Below are 20,868 nucleotides of genomic sequence, written 5' to 3'. Positions count from 1 at the left end.
GAAGGTAGCCAGTTGCAGCGGCTGGTACGTGGTGGAGGACAAACAGAAGAGCAGCTTCCCGGTAAGCGGGTTTTTTTTTTTTTTTTTGGGAAGGAATTTTTTCAGTGCAGGCTATTTTTTTGGGAGAGGAGGGTTAGGCATGCATGCCTAGATGCGAAATAGTGCATTGATGTGGTTTATCATATCACAGTAATTGGCCTCGGTAATCTCCTCGAATGTCTCATCCAGAACACGTGCAATGCGCTTGTGCAGGTTTATCAGGAAAGCCACCGTGGTCCTTGTCCCAGCCAGGCTAAGGTGTCCGCCCCACTGTGCCACGAGGGGTAGGGGGACCATTGCTGCACACAGGCAAGCTGCATAGGGGCCTGGGCGGAAGCCACATTGCGGTAGAAGACCCTCCCTTGCTTCCCAGGTCACCCTCAGCAGCGAGATATCATCCAGGACGAACTCCAGTGGAAAATGTTGGGACAGTGTTCAGTGTAGGTGCCCCCTGAAGCTGTTGGCTCTCCCCAAGGCACAGAAACCCAGAGGACAGTGCAGCCCTGAAACAATCAGTCCCCCTTACTCACCATTTTGAGGCTCCTGTGGGATGTGTGTGCGCTGTTTCAGATGGGAAAATTATGCTATTGTGTAGACCCTGTGTGTTTTCTACTCCTTAAGTGTGGGGAGAATCATTACTCTGTCTGCTATAAACAATGCTGCCTCTGTTAAATGTTGCATTTTGCCTATACAGCTGCATCAACCTTGAGACCTCAGCCATCCCTCTTATCGCCTGCTCAGAGACTGCAAAGACTCAGGAAGAGACAGTGAAAAAGCAAAGAAGATATACTGCAAGAAATGATGCGGCAGTCTATTAAAGAGAATGAGAAAGCACAGAACTGGAGGGACAGAGAAAACAGGATCCACCAGGAAAATGCAGTGCACCGGCAGCAAAGCACCGCACATCAGCGGCAAAGCACTGATAGGCTCATAAGCATCCTGGAGCGCCAAGCAGACTCTATCCAGGAGCTGGTAGCCATGCAGAAAGAGGAGCAGTACCGCAAACGCCACCCCCCCACCCCCTACAGCCCTTGTCCCAAAACGCTTTCCATTGTGCCCCACTGTCACCTCCAACCCACTTTCCCCAACTTGTGTTCTTCACGCCACCCGCTGCCTCCAACACCAGTATCTTCACCACCCAGCCCTGAAAACTACGACCCTTACCCTCTGCACTCAACCCCCATCACCATGCAGTATAGCTGTCCTGAAATGCAGCACTCACTGCACAGCACACCAGACAGGACATATGCAAATCTGTGATTGTACCATTCCCCACTCCACCCCCTTGTTTCTTTTCAATAAATGGATTTTTTGGCTTTGAAAACATTATTGCATAAAGTAAAAGACTCCTTAGCCCAGGAAATAAACAGGCACTGCAAGTCTGCTTAGCAAACACTGATTCCTAAAGATTGGAACTACTGCATTTCACTCCTGTGTAGGGCACCAGATATCACTGCTGGTTTTCAGCCTCAAATTGCTCCCTCAAGGCATCCCTAACCCTTGCAGCCCCACGCTGGGCCCCTGTAATAGCCCTGCTCTCTGGCTGTGCAAATTCAGCCTCCAGGTGTTGAACCTCAGAGGTCCATTAACGGGTAAGCAGGATCTCCAAGGATCACAATGGGCATTTCAACTTCCCCTACCGTGATCTTCCCCTCTGGGAAAAAAGTCCCGGCCTGCATCTTCCTGAAGAGCCAAGTGTTCCGAAAGATGTGTGCGTCATGCACCTTTCCAGGCCAGCCTGTGTTAATGTCAATGAAACGCCCACGGTGATCCACAAGCGCCTGGAGAACCATAGAGAAATACCCCTTCCAATTAACGTACTCAGATCCTCGGTGGGGTGGTGCCAGAATAGGAACGTGCATCCCCTCTATCGCCCCTTGACAGTTAGGGAACCCCATTTGTGCAAAGCCATCCACTATTTCCTGCACATTACCCAGAGTCACGGTTCTGAGCAGGATGTGATTAATAGCCTTGCAAACTTGCATCAACACGCTTCCAACGGTTGACTTTCCCACTCCAAACTGGTTTGCGACCGACCAGTAGCTGTCTGGAGTTGCCAGTTTCCAGATTGCAATAGCCACCCACTTCTCCACTGGCAGGGCAGCTCTCAATCTCATGTCCTTGCGCTGCAGGGTGGGGGTAAGCTCCTCACACAGTCCCATGAAAGTGGCTTTTCTCATCTGAAAGTTCTGCAGCCACTGCTCGTCTTCCATGACTTCCAGACTTCCATGCCGATGTGATCCCACCACTCAGTGCTTGTTTCCCAAGCCCAAAAGTGGTGTTCCACGGTGCTGAGCATGTCCGTGAATGCCACAAGCAATTTCGTGTTGTACGTGTTATGCAGCTCAATAGCATCATCTGATTCCTCCCCCTCACTCTCACTTTGGATCTTAAGGAATAGTTTGACAGCCAAACGTGACGTGCTGGCGAGACTTGCCAGCACACGCCTCAGCAGTTCGGACTCCATTTCCCGCAGACAGATCATGCTGCGCAGAAACCGTTGGAAGATGGTGCCAAAGGTGGACAGAAACAAAGGGATTTCTGGGATGCGAAGCGATGCATCACGGGGCATAGGGACAGGACCCAGAATCCCCTGCACCCATGCCCCCTTCCCACAACCTATGGTGCCAGAATGGGAAAAGGTGCTCTGTGGGATAGCTGCCCATAATGCACTGCTCCCAATAGAGCTGCAAATGTGGCCATGACAGTGCACTGGGCAGCTGTCAGTGTGGACAGACTGCAGCACTTTCCCTACTCAGCTGCATGAAGTCAGGTTTAACTCACAGCACTGTACATCTGCAAGTGTAGCCAAGGCCATAGTAGTGTCACAGCTAAATACAAGGTGGAACAGATTGGTTAGCATAATTAGTTAAGACATTTCAAGGGATCATTCCAGGTGAAGTGGCCCATTAACACCTCTCCAGTCAGGGAGGAAAGGAAGCAGGGTAAGAGGGAAAAGCAGCTGTTGGGCTAGTTAGTGGTTTACAGATTGATGTAATAAGCCATAAATCCAGTGGCTATTCAGTCCATGATTTAAGCTAGGTACACACTACCACTCATTACAGTATAATGTCATCACTCAGGGGGTGAAAACAAGCCACGGAGTGCTGTAAGTTACACCAACCTGAGGGCCAGTGTGGACATAGCTATGTTGGCAGGAGACAATCGCCTGTCGGCATTGAGCTGTTACACAAGAAATCTTATAGGGCTGGAGCCCGAGTTAGTTTGCTACACCCGAAGAAGAGCTCTGTGCAAGCTTGAAAGCCACTCACCCCAACAGAAATTGGTCCAAGAAAAGATTTCTCACCCACCTTGTCAGTCTAATCTGGAGACAGTTCAATGGCTCTTTTACTAACTGCTCTGCCAAACTTCTTCCGAATGGTCTTGGCTGATTAAAGCCCATTCTTCTACACTAGTAAGGAATCCAAAGCCTTGTTGCAAGGAAATCCTTTCTGGACAGCCCTCCTGTGGAGTACAGTATATACACATGACTGATTCCCACTAGACTGAGGAGCCCAGAGGGTAACAGCCCCTCTTGAATTTGATAGAGGCAATGACCTACTCCAGGTATAGTTTTGATATGGGTACAAGCAGCAATGACCAGTGTGTTTGGTTTGGGGTTTTTTTGGGTGGGAGGGGAGGAAATAAGCAATACTTTATCATTTGCCAAATTGCACACAAGCAGATTCTTAGGTAGAAAGTAAGTATCTGATCTATGCACACCCACAAATGGCATCCAATCCTTTCCATTTATGGAAAACTCCACATCTGGTCATAGGCTCTGGTAGCCTCACTACTTTCCTCTTGCTTGTTCAGTCTAAAGTGGACTTCCCCTCCCGCCTTTACTTACTCTTCATCAATTCCCCCATTAGTTGGGACTGACTGATCCCTGTGTAGGAGAGGAACAGTAGGTCTTCAATCCACAGGGCCTTTCCCTTTCCCCCCCTCCCTTCTATCACTAACAGGTCATTGTAGCAAAGTATTTTAGTCCTTTGGCAATGTCATTCAAACCCAATAGGAGATCTTGTCCCTGGTGTGGTGACACCGACATGATCCATCCCCTACCCACAAAGGTAGTAAAGAAAGGTACTTTATGGACAAGATAAAATTCCACTATGCATCCCATCAGTATTTGGGACATGTGGTCAGTCCTCTCACCCTCCCAATGCTTGCAAGAGCCACTTTAGACCACAGAATTAGAGATTAGGTAGTGGGATACTCCTGCTACACAAGACTTCCATTAGCGTGTGTCCTTTTATTGAAGCGACGCCTACTGAAGAATCTAAGATTAGCACAAGCAGAAGAGTACATGGGAGCAGGAAAACTGATTCCCAACCAGACCTAGACCCCACATTTGTATGGCTCAGTGTAGAGTCACATGTAGAAACCCATTCAACTCCCTCTGCTCCTAAAGCCAAGTACTTATCGCCATCCTCAAATCCAAGCCAGTTCCTGTGCGCTAGCAATCCCCACTCAGGCAAGAGCAGTCTATTTGAAACCTCAAAATGTCTGGCTCTATGTCTGCGGCCCAAAAATCCAGACACCGATAGAAAAGCACAACTCTCAAAATAAGGAGAAGGAATCTGAAACAGCAGGTTGGTTGTCTGAGCAGCTGTTGGCCTTTGACAGCCACAGAGATTCAGGTGGCTCTGTTCCAACTTCTGCTCAGTATTTAAACTGTTCCGCCTCTGAACTGTTTCTGGTTAAGAAAGTGCTTCTCCCTGCTATTGTGAAGTGAGAACATGCTAGACTTCCAGGGCCTATTCTTCAAACCCTCTTTCAGGGCTGAAGCTGCTTGTGTAGCTCTATGCCCTTGAACAAGCTTCAGAGAACTCCAGGATTTATGGTTACGTGTGACATTCTGAAAGTGGGAAAATAGGAGTGCTCCCAGGTAGGCTGACACAGTAGACCACAAGTTATTTGCCAAAAACGCCATTTATTGCATGTGTACAGATAACCAACTGAAGTATATTCCATTAAAATTATATTTAATTGCACCACTTAAATACAAAACTTCCTGTATGTCAATAACTCTAGTTATCCATTTAGATTACCAAAATATACAGTTATTCTTGGCCTGTAGAAAGGTTGGCAGTACAACTGAAGTCGCCCTTTTAAATATATAGTTTCCTGTGGTTTATGAGAAGAATTCTCATAGAAAAGCCTGTTAACAGCATTTCTACATTCCTATACAAAGCAAAGAATTACAGCTATAATTAACAGGCTGGTTGTTGCATTAATTTATAAAAATTCAGTGTAAAAATAAAGGCAGTAATAGACATCTCAGTTTTGTCTTTAAGAAGGTTAACACACAGCTACATTCATACATCAAGGCAATCTCTTGTCCAGAGAGTTTGGAATGAAGCAAGTATTTTCTTAGTTTTATTGAGAAATTGAGAAGGCACCAATTTACTCAATTAGCAATTCAGGAATGACCTGCACATCATTTAAGTTTTTGAAAAAAATCCAAATTGAACATGCAACACATGTGCCTCTGTCAGCAAGTGTTCTTGGATCACTTCCTTTGGCTTGGCAATATAAATATTTACATCGTAAACACTCTCTCCCTCCCCTATACCTTCACTATGAGCAGAAAAAGAGTTCAATTTGAAACAGGCTACCAAAAATAATAAAAAACCAATCAATCTAGCTGGCAAAGCAGAGGCAAGGTCTGTGTTGAAATTAAGATTTCCTTCAAAGTTCTTAAAAATGTGTGGTGTAAGATAGACACTGAAGTGAATGATCCTGTACAAGCTACAACTGAATGCATCTACTCTTAGTATATTACATTAAGGACTATTGTATTTGAAAAACCCATTCAAACAACTGTACTTTCATCCACACAAGAGACTTTTGGGAAGTGTTCCTGTTCTTAGGCCTATTCTAATCAGTAAGCAACCTAATGACTTGGCTCCATAGGCTAGCTGGGTGATACTGTGGAGATTACAATTATCCATTGCTAACACTCACCTCTATACTAAAACTGAAGATAATATTCTGACGTAATTGGGTCTGAAGTTAAAGACCTAAGCACTTATATAGTAGATATTAGTGAGAGCCAATAAAACACCACAACCATTCTAAGCTGCAAGATTAGTTTAGTTAATATGCTTCTCTGCTCCCTGGTCTTTGGCAGTACAAGAAGCCAGAGATACTTAGTTTGCTCTTTTGTACCTTATGTGCCATGTACTGTACACAGGTCTGATGGCACTCATGGCAGACCTAGTTCAAAGTCACCACTACAAACAGACAATGCAGAGAGGTAGATAGCTAGGATATGGCACCAGTTGCCCATCAGAGTCCCACATTGGTGTGGAACACAGTAAGGTATTTCTCATATAAAGACTTGAGCATATTTGAGCCAGTAAGACTAGTCTTGACTTGGCACTTATGTGGATGGTTTAGATATGGTTTGTTCCCAAAAGTCATTTCTTAGTTTAACTTCAAAAGGAGCAGAGTGGGGATATGATGCTCAGATACCATTTAAATTCTAGGTTAAAATTAACAGTACATGCATCCAACTGTTAAAGGAGCTCATTCCTAGTACCCTTAAAAATCCCAAACCCAGTGATCAAATACTTGTTTGCCTTGCCCCTGCACTCCTTTTCCCAGTTGGCATCTTATGGCCACTATTAAGTGCTATGATCATGGCAACTAGAAAGAGTGCAAGAACCATGAGGTACCAGCTGTTGGTCTTTGTCAAAATGCAGTAGAGACTTTCTAATACACTATACACACAGTGGAGGCCATGAGAGTTTAACAAGGATCTTTAGTACGGATAATTTAGGCCTTGTTAGCTGTTAATTCCTGCTGTTCTCCTAAAGATCAGTTATATACATACATTCCAGCTCTCCCTCATCTCCTTCCCTTCCCAGGAGTCCTTAGATAAGCCAAAGCAAGCTTAGTGGCTTGCAGTCCCATGTTCCACTTCCTTTTTTAAAAAGGGAATATACATTTGTGCAAGAAAGCTGGCTAGGTTCCAGGAATCCAGATGTAATTTGTAGTTATTTTCCAGTGGCAAGGGTTATATCTGATGATTGTATGGCTTGAGTTTAATGCAGAAAAACCACAAGCAGGTTGTATGCAGGGACAGGAGAAGAGTTCAAGAAAGAGGGGAAGTGTTCTGAAGACTAGTGTTTATGCATAGAATTCTTCTTGTTTCTGTGGTTTTTGGTATCCTCCATTTGATTGTTTTGGTTCATCTAATGAATAGCTGCCTTCATCTTTTTTCTTCATTCTGTACAGCATAAATCCAACTAGGAACACTGCAAAGAGCAGGCCTACTAGTCCTCCAGCAATGACACCTGTGTGTGGGGGGGAAAGTCACATTAGACACTATGCAGGAGAGAGACATTCTGACTGAAATTTATTCCAGAGTTAACTAGTAGGAGCAGAGACCAGTACTATAAAGGCATTTCATAATCAAGTGACTTAATAGGATCCAGAGAGAGTTTTCAAAGTCAAATGGGAATTGGGTACTTCACTTTTTAAGCTTTCAATGGGAACTGAGCACCTAGCGGTCCTCTGAAAGCCTCCCCTACCGAGGCTTTCAATTCCTTCCCAAAAATGGATGACTGCATCTTCAAACTTTCATGTTCCTTCCTCCATTACCTGGAGCCCACTGTACCTAAGCCATGACTCCTACCAACAGGCTATGCTCTAGTACTGCAAGAGGTTTTTACTACTCCCAAGCAAGGATGGAGAAGTTTTCCCTCCGTGTATTACCACCCACTTGAAGATGTACCTCAGAGTAACTGGATCGAAACTCTGCAGCACTCTGGTGCTAGAGCAGTTCTGCAGCAGCTTCATTTACATTACCAAGGACAGTCTCTACATGCTATATCAGGTTTGATTTTTACATTGTTCCCATGTTCAATTTGCAACATGCCTGTTTTTATTAGCAATGCATTAATCTAGATATTGACTAGAAGCAGCTCGAGGATCTGGCATCTATATATTGTGCAATACTGCCTTGATTTAGTGTTTTCAGGTTTCTAAACATATCTTGAGCTCTGATAACTAGAGAGTCGAGGTTCTGCATTATTGGGTGGATCCTATAGCAGATTAGGCAGCCACCCATTAGGAGGACTACACAGGACCTTCTATGGCATTCAATGTATTTTGAAATACCTCCTAGAACTTCTTTCCTGTCCATTAACCCCTGGGAAGTTCCAGCAGCTTCAGCATCTCTTGAAGAGTCAACCAGTTCAGATTCCGATAGTATTGTTCGTTCTTCACTAAAGATAAAGTCTCCCTGTGGGAAAGATACAGTGCAAGTCAGTCACATTTCAGCTCACTGATGGAGTTACTGGAAACTTTGCATTGACCTTGTTTTGTTATATTGGTAGTTTTTAATATTTCCCTTCAACTGATAGCACAAGAATTTTCCCCACACCCAGCAGTTAACTGCTTATGATGCATCATAATAGTGTGGAAGAAAAAGAAACTAGCTTCATATGTGGAGTGGCACAAAGTTACTACATTCCAGCACTGTTGTATGGCTGTAGCATTGGATATGGCAAAGATCTACATTTGAGATTGAAAGTTAGTTCTTACCTGATCCCCAGAGCTTTCTTCGGGAAATGGAGTTTCCTTCTCATCTATAGGGTATATACCCCTGGGTAGAATTGCTGTAGTTGGGGAGTGAACATCTTGCTCACTAATAGTGGTGAAGTCGGGATCAGATGTTTCTTTAGAGACACCAGATGAACTAGAACTATGGATACTAGGTTCAATTACATGGACTGTGCTTGAGGCTTGTGCAGTGGTTACTCCGACAGTAGGACTGTGAGTAGATGGACTTCTTGTTGTTAGGGCTGCCTCATTTGTTGTAGGTTTCTCCGCAGCTGAGCCCAGTTTGTGAGTTTCATCCTTATCTGAAAGGACAGCCTTATCTGGCACCACATCACTAGTGGGGGATGATACCGTTTCCTTTTCAGCTGGGTTTTCAGTGCCATGAACTGCAGGTTGGTGAACAGTTGCTCCAGTAGACGTAGTTGACCTGGATGACGAATTTGCATGTTCTAAGGGGATATTGAAGGCAACCACAGGATGGTCGGTCAAGGGACCTACACAAGAATGTTAAGCATTAACTGATGTACAGATGATTCAATAGCAGACAAGTACAAGCAGCTCAGTAAGTGGTGTGCTAGCCTTATTATTAAAAGGCAACTTACTGTAGGGCCTGGATTAGACCCAAAAGCAATTAGATTGCTTCACAGTGCCCTGTCACCCCCAAAATCATCCCAAGATTGGATGCGCTGGTTACTCAAGTACTACCAAGTCAGTACACTATTAGTTCATAGAATCATAGATTATAGGACTGGAAGGGACCTCGAGAGGTCATCGAGTCCAGTCCCCTGCCCGCATGGCAGGACCAAATACTGTCTAGACCATCCCTGATAGACATTTATCTAACCTACTCTTAAATATCTCCAGAGACGGAGATTCCACAACCTCCCTAGGCAATTTATTCCAGTGTTTAACCACCCTGACAGTTAGGAACTTTTTCCTAATGTCCAACCTAGACCTCCCTTGCTGCAGTTTAAACCCATTGTTTCTGGTTCTATCCTTAGAGGCTAAGGTGAACAAGTTCTCTCCCTCCTCCTCATGACACCCTTTTAGATACCTGTAAACTGCTATCATGTCCCCTCTCAGTCTTCTCTTCTCCAAACTAAACAAACCCAGTTCTTTCAGCCTTCCTTCATAGGTCATGTTCTCAAGACCTTTAATCATTCTTGTTGCTCTTCTTTGGACCCTTTCCAATTTCTCCACATCTTTTTTAAAATGCGGTGCCCAGAACTGGACACAATACTCCAGCTGAGGCCTAACCAGAGCAGAGTAGAGCGGAAGAATGACTTCTCGTGTCTTGCTCACAACACACCTGTTAATGCATCCCAGAATCATGTTTGCTTTTTTTTCAACAGCATCACACTGTTGACTCATATTTAGCTTGTGGTCCACTATAACCCCTAGATCCCTTTCTGCCGTACTCCTTCCTAGACAGTCTTTTCCCATTCTGTATGTGTGAAATTGATTTTTCCTTCCTAAGTGGAGCACTTTGCATTTGTCTTTGTTAAACTTCATCCTGTTTAACTCAGACCATTTCTCCAATTTGTCCAGATCATTTTGAATTATGACCCTGTCCTCGAAAGTAGTTGCAATCCCTCCCAGTTTGGTATCATCCGCAAACTTAATAAGCGTACTTTCTATGCCAATATCTAAGTCGTTGATGAAGATATTGAACAGAGCCGGTCCCAAAACAGACCCCTGCGGAACCCCACTCGTTACGCCTTTCCAGCAGGATTGGGAACCATTAATAACAACTCGAGTACGGTTATCCAGCCAGTTATGCACCCACCTTATAGTAGCCCCATCTAATTTGTATTTGCCTAGTTTATCGATAAGAATATCATGCGAGACCGTATCAAATGCCTTACTAAAGTCTAGGTATACCACATCCACCGCTTCACCCTTATCCACAAGGCTCGTTATTCTATCAAAGAAAGCTATCAGATTGGTTTGACATGATTTGTTCTTCACAAATCCATGCTGGCTGTTCCCTATCACCTTACCACCTTCCAAGTGTTTGCAGATGATTTCCTTAATTACTTGCTCCATTATCTTCCCTGGCACAGAAGTTAAACTAACTGGTCTGTAGTTACCTGGGTTGTTTTTATTTCCCTTTTTATAGATGGGCACTATATTTGCCCTTTTCCAGTCTTCTGGAATCTCTCCCGTCTCCCATGACTTCCCAAAGATAATAGCTAGAGGCTCAGATACCTCCTCTATTAGCTCCTTGAGTATTCTAGGATGCATTTCATCAGGCCCGGGTGACTTGCAGGCATCTAACTTTTCTAAGTGATTTTTAACTTGTTCTTTTATTTTATCCGCTAAACCTACCCCCTTCCCATTAGCATTCACTATGTTAGGCATTGCTTCAGACTTCTCGGTGAAGACCGAAACAAAGAAGTCATTAAGCATCTCTGCCATTTCCAAGTTTCCTGTTACTGTTTCTCCCTCTTCACTTAGAACTTGTGTCAAGGATGGAGAGCAGCCCACTTATCAAGGCCAAACATTCCTTTTTTGTAACACACTGACCTGTAAAAGTTTGCAAGTGTTAACTACTTTTGATTTGCTAGTAACTTAGAATTGCCCTGTGGGGCAGGGAGTCAAATGCAAGTCTGATAAAACCCAACTAATTTTACCCATCACTAAACTGATCCCAATACTCAAAGGCAGAAGACTGTTCAGCACTGCTTCCCACCTTTCTCCTACCCTCAACCCTACCAGTGAGGATATCCCATCTAAAGCAGGTAGCTGGGAATGGGAAGAATGGTAAAGGGAGAAATAGTATAGGCAGGAACACCAAGTTTGACAGAGTAGCCAGACATCAGAAGTTAATAGTGAAGATTAATCTTAATTTAGGAAAGGGATTAGCATTTCATACCAGAAGGATGGCAAGTCATTTTATCCTCATGGACCAGTTTGAGGAAGCTTTATTTCTTTTGGGGGGAGCCAAAGTCTGGATCAGATTAAATAGGCATTAGTGGTATATAGAAAATTGCACCCAGTTAGGGTCCCTAGCAGTTTTCTATGAACTGTATCACTGTACAGCAAGTTTAACCATTGCTTAATACCTAGATCATAAGTCTTCTGGGACATGGACTGCCTTATTTGGACAAGTCTAGCATAAATGGAGATCCTCATTGGGCATCTAGGAGCTGCTACAATAGAAATAGAACCCAGCATGGAAGATGCATACCAGAGCCCAATTCCATTGAAGGCCTCCTTTGACACTATGGGGTATATAGTTAGTCCTGCCTCCCATGGGAAGTCACTACTAGAAGTTGATAGTCTAGTGAGGTCTGTCAGGAGCCTAGAGCTAGGCAGCCTGAGTGAGTTATGGCAGAGGAATTGTGACGTAGAAGTTCTCATCCAGCTCCTTCCCTCCCTCATAATCCAAAACAGATCGATGGGATAACTTCTTTAACCCCTCTACTTTGTTTCCTTCACTTGCTCCATGAATACACGAGCAACTACAGTGGTTTCACATTAGTGGCCTTACAAGTCAGATATGGGTAGGATGTCTTTGTAGACATCTCTGGGATCCTGTTTATTTCCACCAGGAACAGATACTTTTTTGGAAGCCCACTTCAATTCTCAATTGTCTGCTTGTGCTTAAGAGATAAAACAGCCTAAAATGACTGTCAGGAGCACAGTGCTTCTGAAGGGAAAGACACGGGACACATCAAGTTACCTTGCTCTAGGGAAACAGCAGCCAGGACACATCTTTGCTAAGCTGGGCACCAAGAGTCATGACCTTTAAGAATTTATGACAACCGAGCAGCAATGCAAGTCCACTCACCAGCGCCAGAGCCAGAGAAAGCATCTTCATCATCGCCAGATGAGTCCAGGTCTTCAGGAGGAAGGTTTAGATTTGTAGTTTGCTTTAAAGAGAAAGGACCACATTAGTGAACAGAGTAGCACAAGAGTGATTAATAAAAATAAAAGATACTCCACACAAAAAAGTGCACCATTAGGACCCCCCACCCCCAAAAAGCAAGCATTTGTTGCCATTTAGTACATAAGAATGGCCACACTTTCTGGGTTATTTACTACATATAGTCAGACTGAAAATAGCCTCTTTAGTTCTGGGTTTTATTCAGTTGCAGGTGCTTACATGAAGGAGCCCATCATACTAGAGGCAAGTGCAATATGCATCCTGAATGAAGATTCCATTCTTCTTGGACAATCAAAACCAGATTCATCAGTCCACTACTCTTGATCTAGGTGGATTGCTGTACAATAGTTACCCTGCAAATGCAGCAGGGTGCTTGGTTTCCAACCCAAGAGAAATGGACTAATTTGAGGAACATCAACTAGCACTTTGAGCTGCCTTCCAGAACACAGGGAAAACATTTGCTAGGCAAGGCAGACTTGTTTAAATGAATGCTGTTCATTGAGTTTGTGATTTCCATGCAAGATCTCAGCTACTTATTCTTTGATGAGATCTCCCTTATCACCCACCAGGCTTTGCCAGATGGACAAAAAAGTTTTGAAAAAAAATTGGATTCTGCATGCTTTTTAAATAAAGCTGTTGAAAATGAAATTACAGTTTAATACAATATGTTAAGGCCTAAGCTGGTTATAAATAGTTGTAAATGTGAAGCATGTTTTGATGAGCACTTATGTACTGAACATACTTAAGGTTTTATTTTATTAAAAAAAACAATGTATATGCTGTTTAATTAAATTCCAGTTACCATCCTAATGGAACTTGACAAATTGTGAACAAAAAGTTGATTTAGTGAATAAGCAATATTAACTATTTTCTAACATTAAGTGTACAGGAATATGAAAACATTAAGCTAAAATTGCTTAAGTAAACATTTATAATTACAATTGGCCCTCCTAGGTAGCAAGATGTGCCAAATCTAGTGTAAAGACTATTAGTTGTAAGTCAATATGCTTTACTGCACCTCTCTTTAGAAGAGTACAAATGGAAAAGTTAATTAAAATAGATTTTTTTTTATTGAGGCTTCCCACTTGGTGATTTAAATTGCCTTGAATTAAATCAACCCACCCTGATGCTTTGAAAGTACCAGTCTGCCTAATCTCCCTTGGACAATAGACTACTAGTTTGCAGACTATGGAATGTATTGGAGGAAAGTTTTTGCCCAGACAGGTGTTCAGAGGTCACCTTCCTACAGAAGGCTCAATATGCAGGTAGATACACGTATCTGTGGCATATAGGCAGTTGTGGCAAAGGTGACTAGTGGATTTCGGTCACTTTAAAAACTTATGACACTATGAAGTTAACATGAAAGCTTCTTAAAGCACAGCCAAGAGTTTACCTGAGAGCAAAATTAAACAAGGAACAATTTATTACAAGAGCAGGAGAGTTATATATGAGGGTATCCCAGTTATGACATTCCTGCCCCCAAGTACGACCACAACGTTTCAGTAGATCTGGTTAGACAATGGCCATCCTTGGAACACAAGACAAGTAGCTCAAATAGAAAAGCCAGCTTTCTGTACTGATGTGCTACCCGAGGAATTGCCAGCCTTTTCAGACACAGCAAAGTCTAACTAGACATTTAATCTGCATGTTGATTCAAAGAGTGTCTGTAGACATTGACTAGTTCAGTTTTTGATCAAGAAAAGGGATTACACTGTTCAGACACTGTGCACACCTCATGGTCAAGGTTTCTCCATGACCTTTTAATTGCAGTTAGATTATACCCAAACAGGAAGCCTTTAATCCCACTGACTAATCAGAGTAGCACAACGTAGTCCGAGTTACGCAGCTGTATTTGAAGGCCGAAAATAAGTTACTAACAGACAGTGGGGCCATCTGTGTACTGAAGCAGCACAGGACACTGCTTTCTGGCAGCCACAGTAGAAGTACTTGATCATGAACGTTACTATTTGAGTACTTCCCATCAGTCATTACAGACACTGCTTGCTACTCAGCTACAGTTGGAGCCAGAGGCAGGCTGGGCACAAGTGTGTTCTAGTCTCCTTCTCCACCAGAAGAGTTCTAGCCAAAGTGTAGTTCAGTTACTGTCAGAACTCACATGGCACCACTATGCTCCAAAAGTATCTAATACAGCCTTTGAGGAACCACATGATGGAAGCTTATGATCATAACACTGATCCATTAGTGTGCACGATATCCTGCTGAAGTGATCTTTTGCTATTCATCTTGAATGCATGCATGTTTTTGGTAGTGGGATTGCCACAGTTGTAGCCCCATTAATACAGTTTACAATGAAGTAGTTGCATAAGCTATTGTCTTTGAGAGATGTCATGATTCAGTGTCATGGAAAAGGCCAGTAGCAAATAGTTTGTAACTATCTTTCCAAGTGGCTATATTCTTGTTTTGAACACACATGGCACCAGCTCACATTAGTTTGTGAGCAAAGCTTGCCAATCTTACACAAACCCAAACACCCTAGTGCCTTTAAGGGTCAGAATATTGCTTTCCCAATAGAGTACCTTAAAACTGAGTACATCTTATCTTGATAAATAGACACAGTGCTTATTACTGTTCCCTTTCATACCATTATGCCAAAGACACTTACAAGTTGCAGCTACAGAGTTCTTCATACCTGCCAGAATACAGACTTTAGACTTAAAATGAATTGTGAAAAGTAGAGACTAGAGTTCCAGAGACAGTTGGTGAACTCACCCCACCCACACTTCAGGGAAAGTGAGGATTTTACACATGCAGAAGCAAAAAGGCTTTTGGGGGTGCAGTAACTCAATGATTTTTACTAGTTTGTAGCAGCCTATGGTGGAGTCAAGTTTTCATAGAAGTCCTTTAACTAGATTAAGGATGATTTGTATCCCATTCTTATAACACCCTAGTGGAGATCAGTATTCTAGCAGTCTGGTAAAGTTACTCTTCAGAGTAAGCCTTACTGGAGCACTAAATAAAGATCCATCACTGTCTGTCGGCATGAAAGGATTACATTTAATTGTTAAATGCCAATAAGTGTCAATTCCACCATACACAAGCCAAGGAAAAATATGTTTAGAGTCCAAATTTGCAGACAGGCAAAGAAAGAAAAGTGCTGCCTGAGAATGTAGTGATCTTTTGACATGAGGTTGAAATGTTTTACAGTTAAATTGAATCTCAACATGTCATTAAATTTGACACTCCCAATAATTTCCTACAACTGTGAAAGTTTACATTAATAAAACATTAATGCTTATTTTTAATATCTGTCAGCTACAAAAAGATAAATTATGCCAGGCCTAATTACCTGGAGTAATGCTGCTATGTTGACATTTTTGTTTCTCCCAATTTATAATTCTGCCGCATACTGTGGCTTCCCACCTTGCGGTCCCATTTGCACCCACACCGTATCCTGAAAAACCCAGCTAGTCTATTACTGACACAAAGACCATTAATTCCTATCTTATCAGACAGGCTAGTGGAAACAGACAGGAACATTTGCTATTAGCGGTTTCCAGTTTGCACACCGAACATTAATCACAAAGGAGTTAACTGTTCAATCTACTCCAGATAACTCACAAAAATAGTTGAATTGCATGAAAGAGTGGATCAGTCATTCATCCGCAAATGCTGGGGGCTATAACTTCATTGGAAAGATTGGCTTTGTATGACAGCCATTTGAAAAGCTTTTTAGCTTGACATGGATACTAGTGGAAGACTATCTTCACCCCACTCACTAAGAAGTGAGTTTGTTAGAGACAGTGGGATGTTGGAATTAATATCCCAGGTGAGACCAACTCCACCCTCCGCTGCTCAAAGCCACAGGCCTGCAGGATGCTCAGATGGGTATGGGGAGATTTCAGATTATTTTTCTGCCATCTAACACTGTCAGCCACCTTCAGGCTTATTTGAAGGTACACAAAGTTATGCACTGAAGTTATTCCCACAGGGGTTAAGGGTGGCCTGTGTGCAGTCATTACATATAATAGTGAAGGTATGTGTCTAAATCAGACAGTTTTGGCCATTGTGTGATCTTGCTGCACCAGTTTGTGGTTGCTTTAGCCAGACTGCTCCAATGTGGCCAGGGCCAGCTCTAGGATTTTTGCCGCCCAAAGCAAAAACAATTTTGGCCGCCCCCTGGTTCTTTAATTAGCCCACCCCCGGCCCTGCCTCAACTCCGCCCCTTCCCCAAATCCCCAGCTCTGCCTCCTCCCCCCGAGGCTCTCAAGCCTAGGAGGGAGGGGGAGAAGCAGCGCCCATGCCGTGGCCACTGAGTCTCCCCTCCCTCCCAGACTTGAGAGCCTGGGAGGGAGGGGGAGACTCCGAGTGGCCACGGCGCAGGCGCTGCTTCTCCCCCTCCCTCCCAGGCTCTCAAGTCTGGGAGGGAGGGGGAGCAGCGGCATGCAAAATGGCCGCTCGGGATCTCCCCCTCCCTCCCAGGTTTGAGAGCCTGGGAGGGAGGGGGAGACCCCGAGCCGCCACAGCATGCGAAACAGCTGATTCGCGCGCCGCTGCTCCCCCTCCCTGAGCCTGGGAGGGAGGGCGAGTAGCGGCGCGCGAATCAGCTGTTTTGCACACCGCGGCGGCAGCAGTCGAGGTGAGCTAGGGCGGCCGGGGCACATTTTTAGGGGCAGCATTCTGGCGCTGGCCATGCCGCCCCTAAAAATGTGCCGCCCCAAGCACCAGCTTGTTTTGCTGGTGCCTAGAGCCGGCCCTGAATGTGGCACAGGTTTGATGGTATGTGAGCGCCAGTATGAGGTTTGAAGGTCAAATCTGACTGACCTATTAGCAAGTGAATGTAGTAATAGCTAGGAGTTTGCTCATTTGGAAGACACTCAAACCTGGGCCAGCCAAGAGGTTAAAGGGAGCTGCATTAGCAATCCAGTCCGTTTTCCCAAGAACTAAGCGGGAGAGCATTTCAGAGACAACCCATGTGCAACTGTAGACTTTGTCTTGTCTCTACCAACTACTATAAAGTGAGCAAGAGATACAAGATGCATTTGGAGGTTAAATGCAACAGAAAGGTTAAAAATGCCTGGGCTACCCAAGCACCTCCACCACTACTAGCACCAATGGATTACAAGTTTCCTACATGTAGGCAAGGCCAAGGCTCCTATGGGTGGTTGCTTTTGGGGTTGTTGTGGGAGGGAGAAAGGGGCAGGCGTCATGCAGCTCTCCCTGTGCCCCTTATTACTTTGGCTACTGGAGAAGGCAGAGCTGCTCTTTAGCTCACCATGAAAGTTAGAGTGTACAAACACTTGCACTGGAGAACAGTGAAGTAAGTGTCTAGATAGTGAATGTATGCACTGTTTCACAGCAGGTATGACCTCACTGTCCAAAGTGTGCTGCAACTATTAGAACAAGCTACCAAGAGAAGTGGTGATTCTCCATTACTTAACAGATTCCAAATCAAGACTGGATGCCTTTCTTCAAGAAATGCTTTAACCATGAGATTCTATGGCTTGTGTTATGCAGGTCTGCCTAGATGATCCCATGTCCCTGCTGGCCTTAAGTAAATAAGATCTATGAGCCTGCTCAGTTTCCAAAAGTTAAGTACAAGTCCATTCTAGAAGCATTGAGAGCTCTTTGGAAGAATCAAAGCCTTTAAGTGCTGGATAATAAGTCTTGGCTCCAGAGTTTGATTTAGTACTAGCTAGTTTTGAGTGCTGAAGCCAGTAAAGCTCTGGAAGACAATCCCAGCACCTTCACTGTCAAGATGTGGATGTAAAGAGTCTGTAAATGGGGCCAGGAATCAATAGGGCAGGGAGACAGGTTTACTGACTTGGGTCTCTGGAGAGAGTCTGCCCTCTACGGAGTCCCTGATCATTCAGCTTTAGGTCACATCAACTTTTACTGGTTATCAGTAGTGCTCCAGGGCTGACAAGGTCCCTATCCTGTACAATACACAAGGAAAAACCAAACCAAAAAAAAAAGAACACTGCCACCTGAAGCAGTTTCTCTGTTTGCTTTGGAAACAGGAAGTCACCCAAGAAATCCCTGCATAAGGGTTGGATCCTCCCTTCCCCCACTAGCAGATAAACACTTAACTCCTCACTCCCCATCTCCACTTTTGATAGTGGCCTTCCAGTAGGAACTGTTCCCTTTCTATTGAGGGGAGGTTCTTATTTAAAGTAACATCTCATGTTTCAGGTTTGTGGCTGTGAGCAGTGTTGATTTTTTTGGGGGTGTTTCCATCAATGTACTCACTATTCCAACTCTGTCAGTGAGACGACAGCATGGGTTTGTGGTCTTTGTCTTGCTAAGACAGCAAAGAGGACCTAGGACCTATTCCAATGTAGGCAGGCCAGCCCACCAGTGATTTAATTGTAAAAAGGGGTCAGGCTGCCTTCATTTATACTAGTGACACCCAAGTAATTGCAGTTGCATGGTGAGAGGAGAGTAGGATTTGGCTTGCCTTACAAACAAGAGGCAGTGCAAAGGGAAAGTGTCATGTTTTCCACATCATCCAGTTTGGTATGAATTGATGAGCTATGGCTTCTAAGACTGATGTTATGGACTGGCCATCCAGTTATTCTCTGCTTATAATAGAAATACTTTCTAGCTGGTTGTCAGCATTTTCAGAATCTTACTTCAACGGTTACACGTGACATTGTGGTCTGATCAGTATTATGTTTACCTACTGGAAATTATCAGTGAGCCAAGAACTAGCAAGTTTAATGTTTAACTGCTGAGCCGTTAGGTCACAAAATAGATTAACTTGTGGCACACTACGTAGCATGCACCAATATCAGAGGTGGTCAGACCAGCGGACAAATCATTACATACGAGTCAGTAGCTATTTCAGGGGCACATGGCTTTACACAAAAAAGTGAGCAGAGGGATTCCAAGGGCAGTATTCTTTTAATAAAAAACTAAATCCTCAATCCAGCACACACAAGATAAACATAATCCAGACACTGCCTTCAGATCCTCTGTGGCTTTCCAGCCAACCAGAGCTACTTAGTCAATACAGTCTATTCCCACCCACCTCCATTCCTCTTGGATTTTAGAGGTCAAATGTGGATGCAGCTCCCTTCATTCAGAAAGGGTGATTGAAACGCTGCCTTTCTTTGTGGTACGCCTTCACTACAGGAGTAACTGGGGTGACTGGCATTCAGATTAGCCTGGTGACCGCAGCTATAATGCAAAATCCTACCCTAGTTATGGGAGCATGGCACCATGAAGACCATGTGTGTCACCTGGACTTCTGAGTGCATCCCAGGGTTCTCTGAGCTGCAGTATGCTGAGTTGCTCTGAGTTGTAGGAGAACTTCTGTCCTGGGCGGGTGGGCAAAATTGTGAGGAAGGCATTTTAGCATCATCATTGATTAAATTTAACCTGTGTCCTCACTACAATGAGTGCGTCACCAACCTGAGGGAAAGCAGCCCCCAGGCTTTAACCGGTATACCCCCAGTTGGGCCAGCTAGCCTGGGTAAGAGCAACAAACTTGGATATGAGAGAGTTGTGAGAGTAGATGGGGAGGATTGAGGCCACACCCAAGAGCCTGAGCTAGCTCTGCCCTTGAAGCTGACTAGGTGCCAAATTGTTCCTAGTTGCAGGAGAAGGGCATGGACTGCTCTGTTATGGTGGGACATGCAGGCTGCCTTTTACTGCCAGATTCTAGCAGCAGAGCCTGCATGTTTAAGAATGAACTAGAATGAGAAACTGTCACTGCAACATGGAGACTTAAGTAGCTCATGAGGAAGAGAAATCAGAATGTCTTTCTAGAAAGACATCCCCAGAGTACCAGCAGCATCTTTCATACAGTGTGTTTTATCTTTCAATTGTACCTCTTATAACCCTCTGGCTCACTTCTCCTATTAGTAGGTTGTTCAGATAGGATGAGAAAGCCACACCATTGGTTTAAGTACACACTTGCAGTTATACTGGAGTTCAGAATGTCCACATGGCTTTTAGCACCAGTTTGACTTGGTGTAAGAATAGCTCATTTCAATTTAGTTCAAGTTAACTAGGAAGAGGTTTAGCTAAACCAGAATAAGCCACATATGCCAGAGAGCAATGTTCACACTGCATGTTGCACCAGTTAAACTGTTACCCTCCCTTCAAAAACCCACACCCCAACCCCCTGCTCCAGCCCTGAGCCCCAACCTGGACCCTGCCCCAGCCCTGAGCCTGCTTGTGCACTCCAAACCCCTCACCCCCTGCCCCACCCTAGAGCCTGCACTCCCAACTGGAGCCCTCACCCCCTCCTACACCCCAACCCCTTGCCCCAGCCTAGGGTGAGTGAGTGAGGGTGGGGGAGAGCGAGTGACAGAGGGAGGATAGAGTGAGTGGGGGCAGGGCCTCAGAGAAGGGGGCAGGGCAAGGAAGTTTGGTTGTGCAGTTAGGAAGTTTGAAACCATAGT

The 20,868-nt window shown here is 44.3% G+C and overlaps 1 protein-coding gene across 1 annotated transcript in view; it reads right to left on the bottom strand.

Annotated features, from left to right (window-relative positions):
- Positions 1 to 4,958: 4,958 nt before the first annotated feature.
- Positions 4,959 to 20,868, bottom strand: part of SDC1 (syndecan 1) — a 38,107-nt gene continuing 22,197 nt past the window's right edge. The window contains exons 2-5 of the mRNA XM_005297319.5: positions 12,407 to 12,488; positions 8,596 to 9,107; positions 8,170 to 8,293; positions 4,959 to 7,343 (exon numbers count right to left, since the gene is read on the bottom strand). Coding sequence (XP_005297376.2) covers positions 7,177 to 7,343; positions 8,170 to 8,293; positions 8,596 to 9,107; positions 12,407 to 12,488 — 885 coding nt within the window. The 3' untranslated portion in view covers positions 4,959 to 7,176. The remainder of the gene's footprint in view (positions 7,344 to 8,169; positions 8,294 to 8,595; positions 9,108 to 12,406; positions 12,489 to 20,868) is intronic.

The sequence above is a fragment of the Chrysemys picta genome, chromosome 3 (assembly GCF_011386835.1).
Source record: "Chrysemys picta bellii isolate R12L10 chromosome 3, ASM1138683v2, whole genome shotgun sequence".
NCBI lineage: Eukaryota > Metazoa > Chordata > Testudines > Emydidae > Chrysemys > Chrysemys picta.
This window is presented reverse-complemented; position numbering and strand designations above follow the sequence as displayed.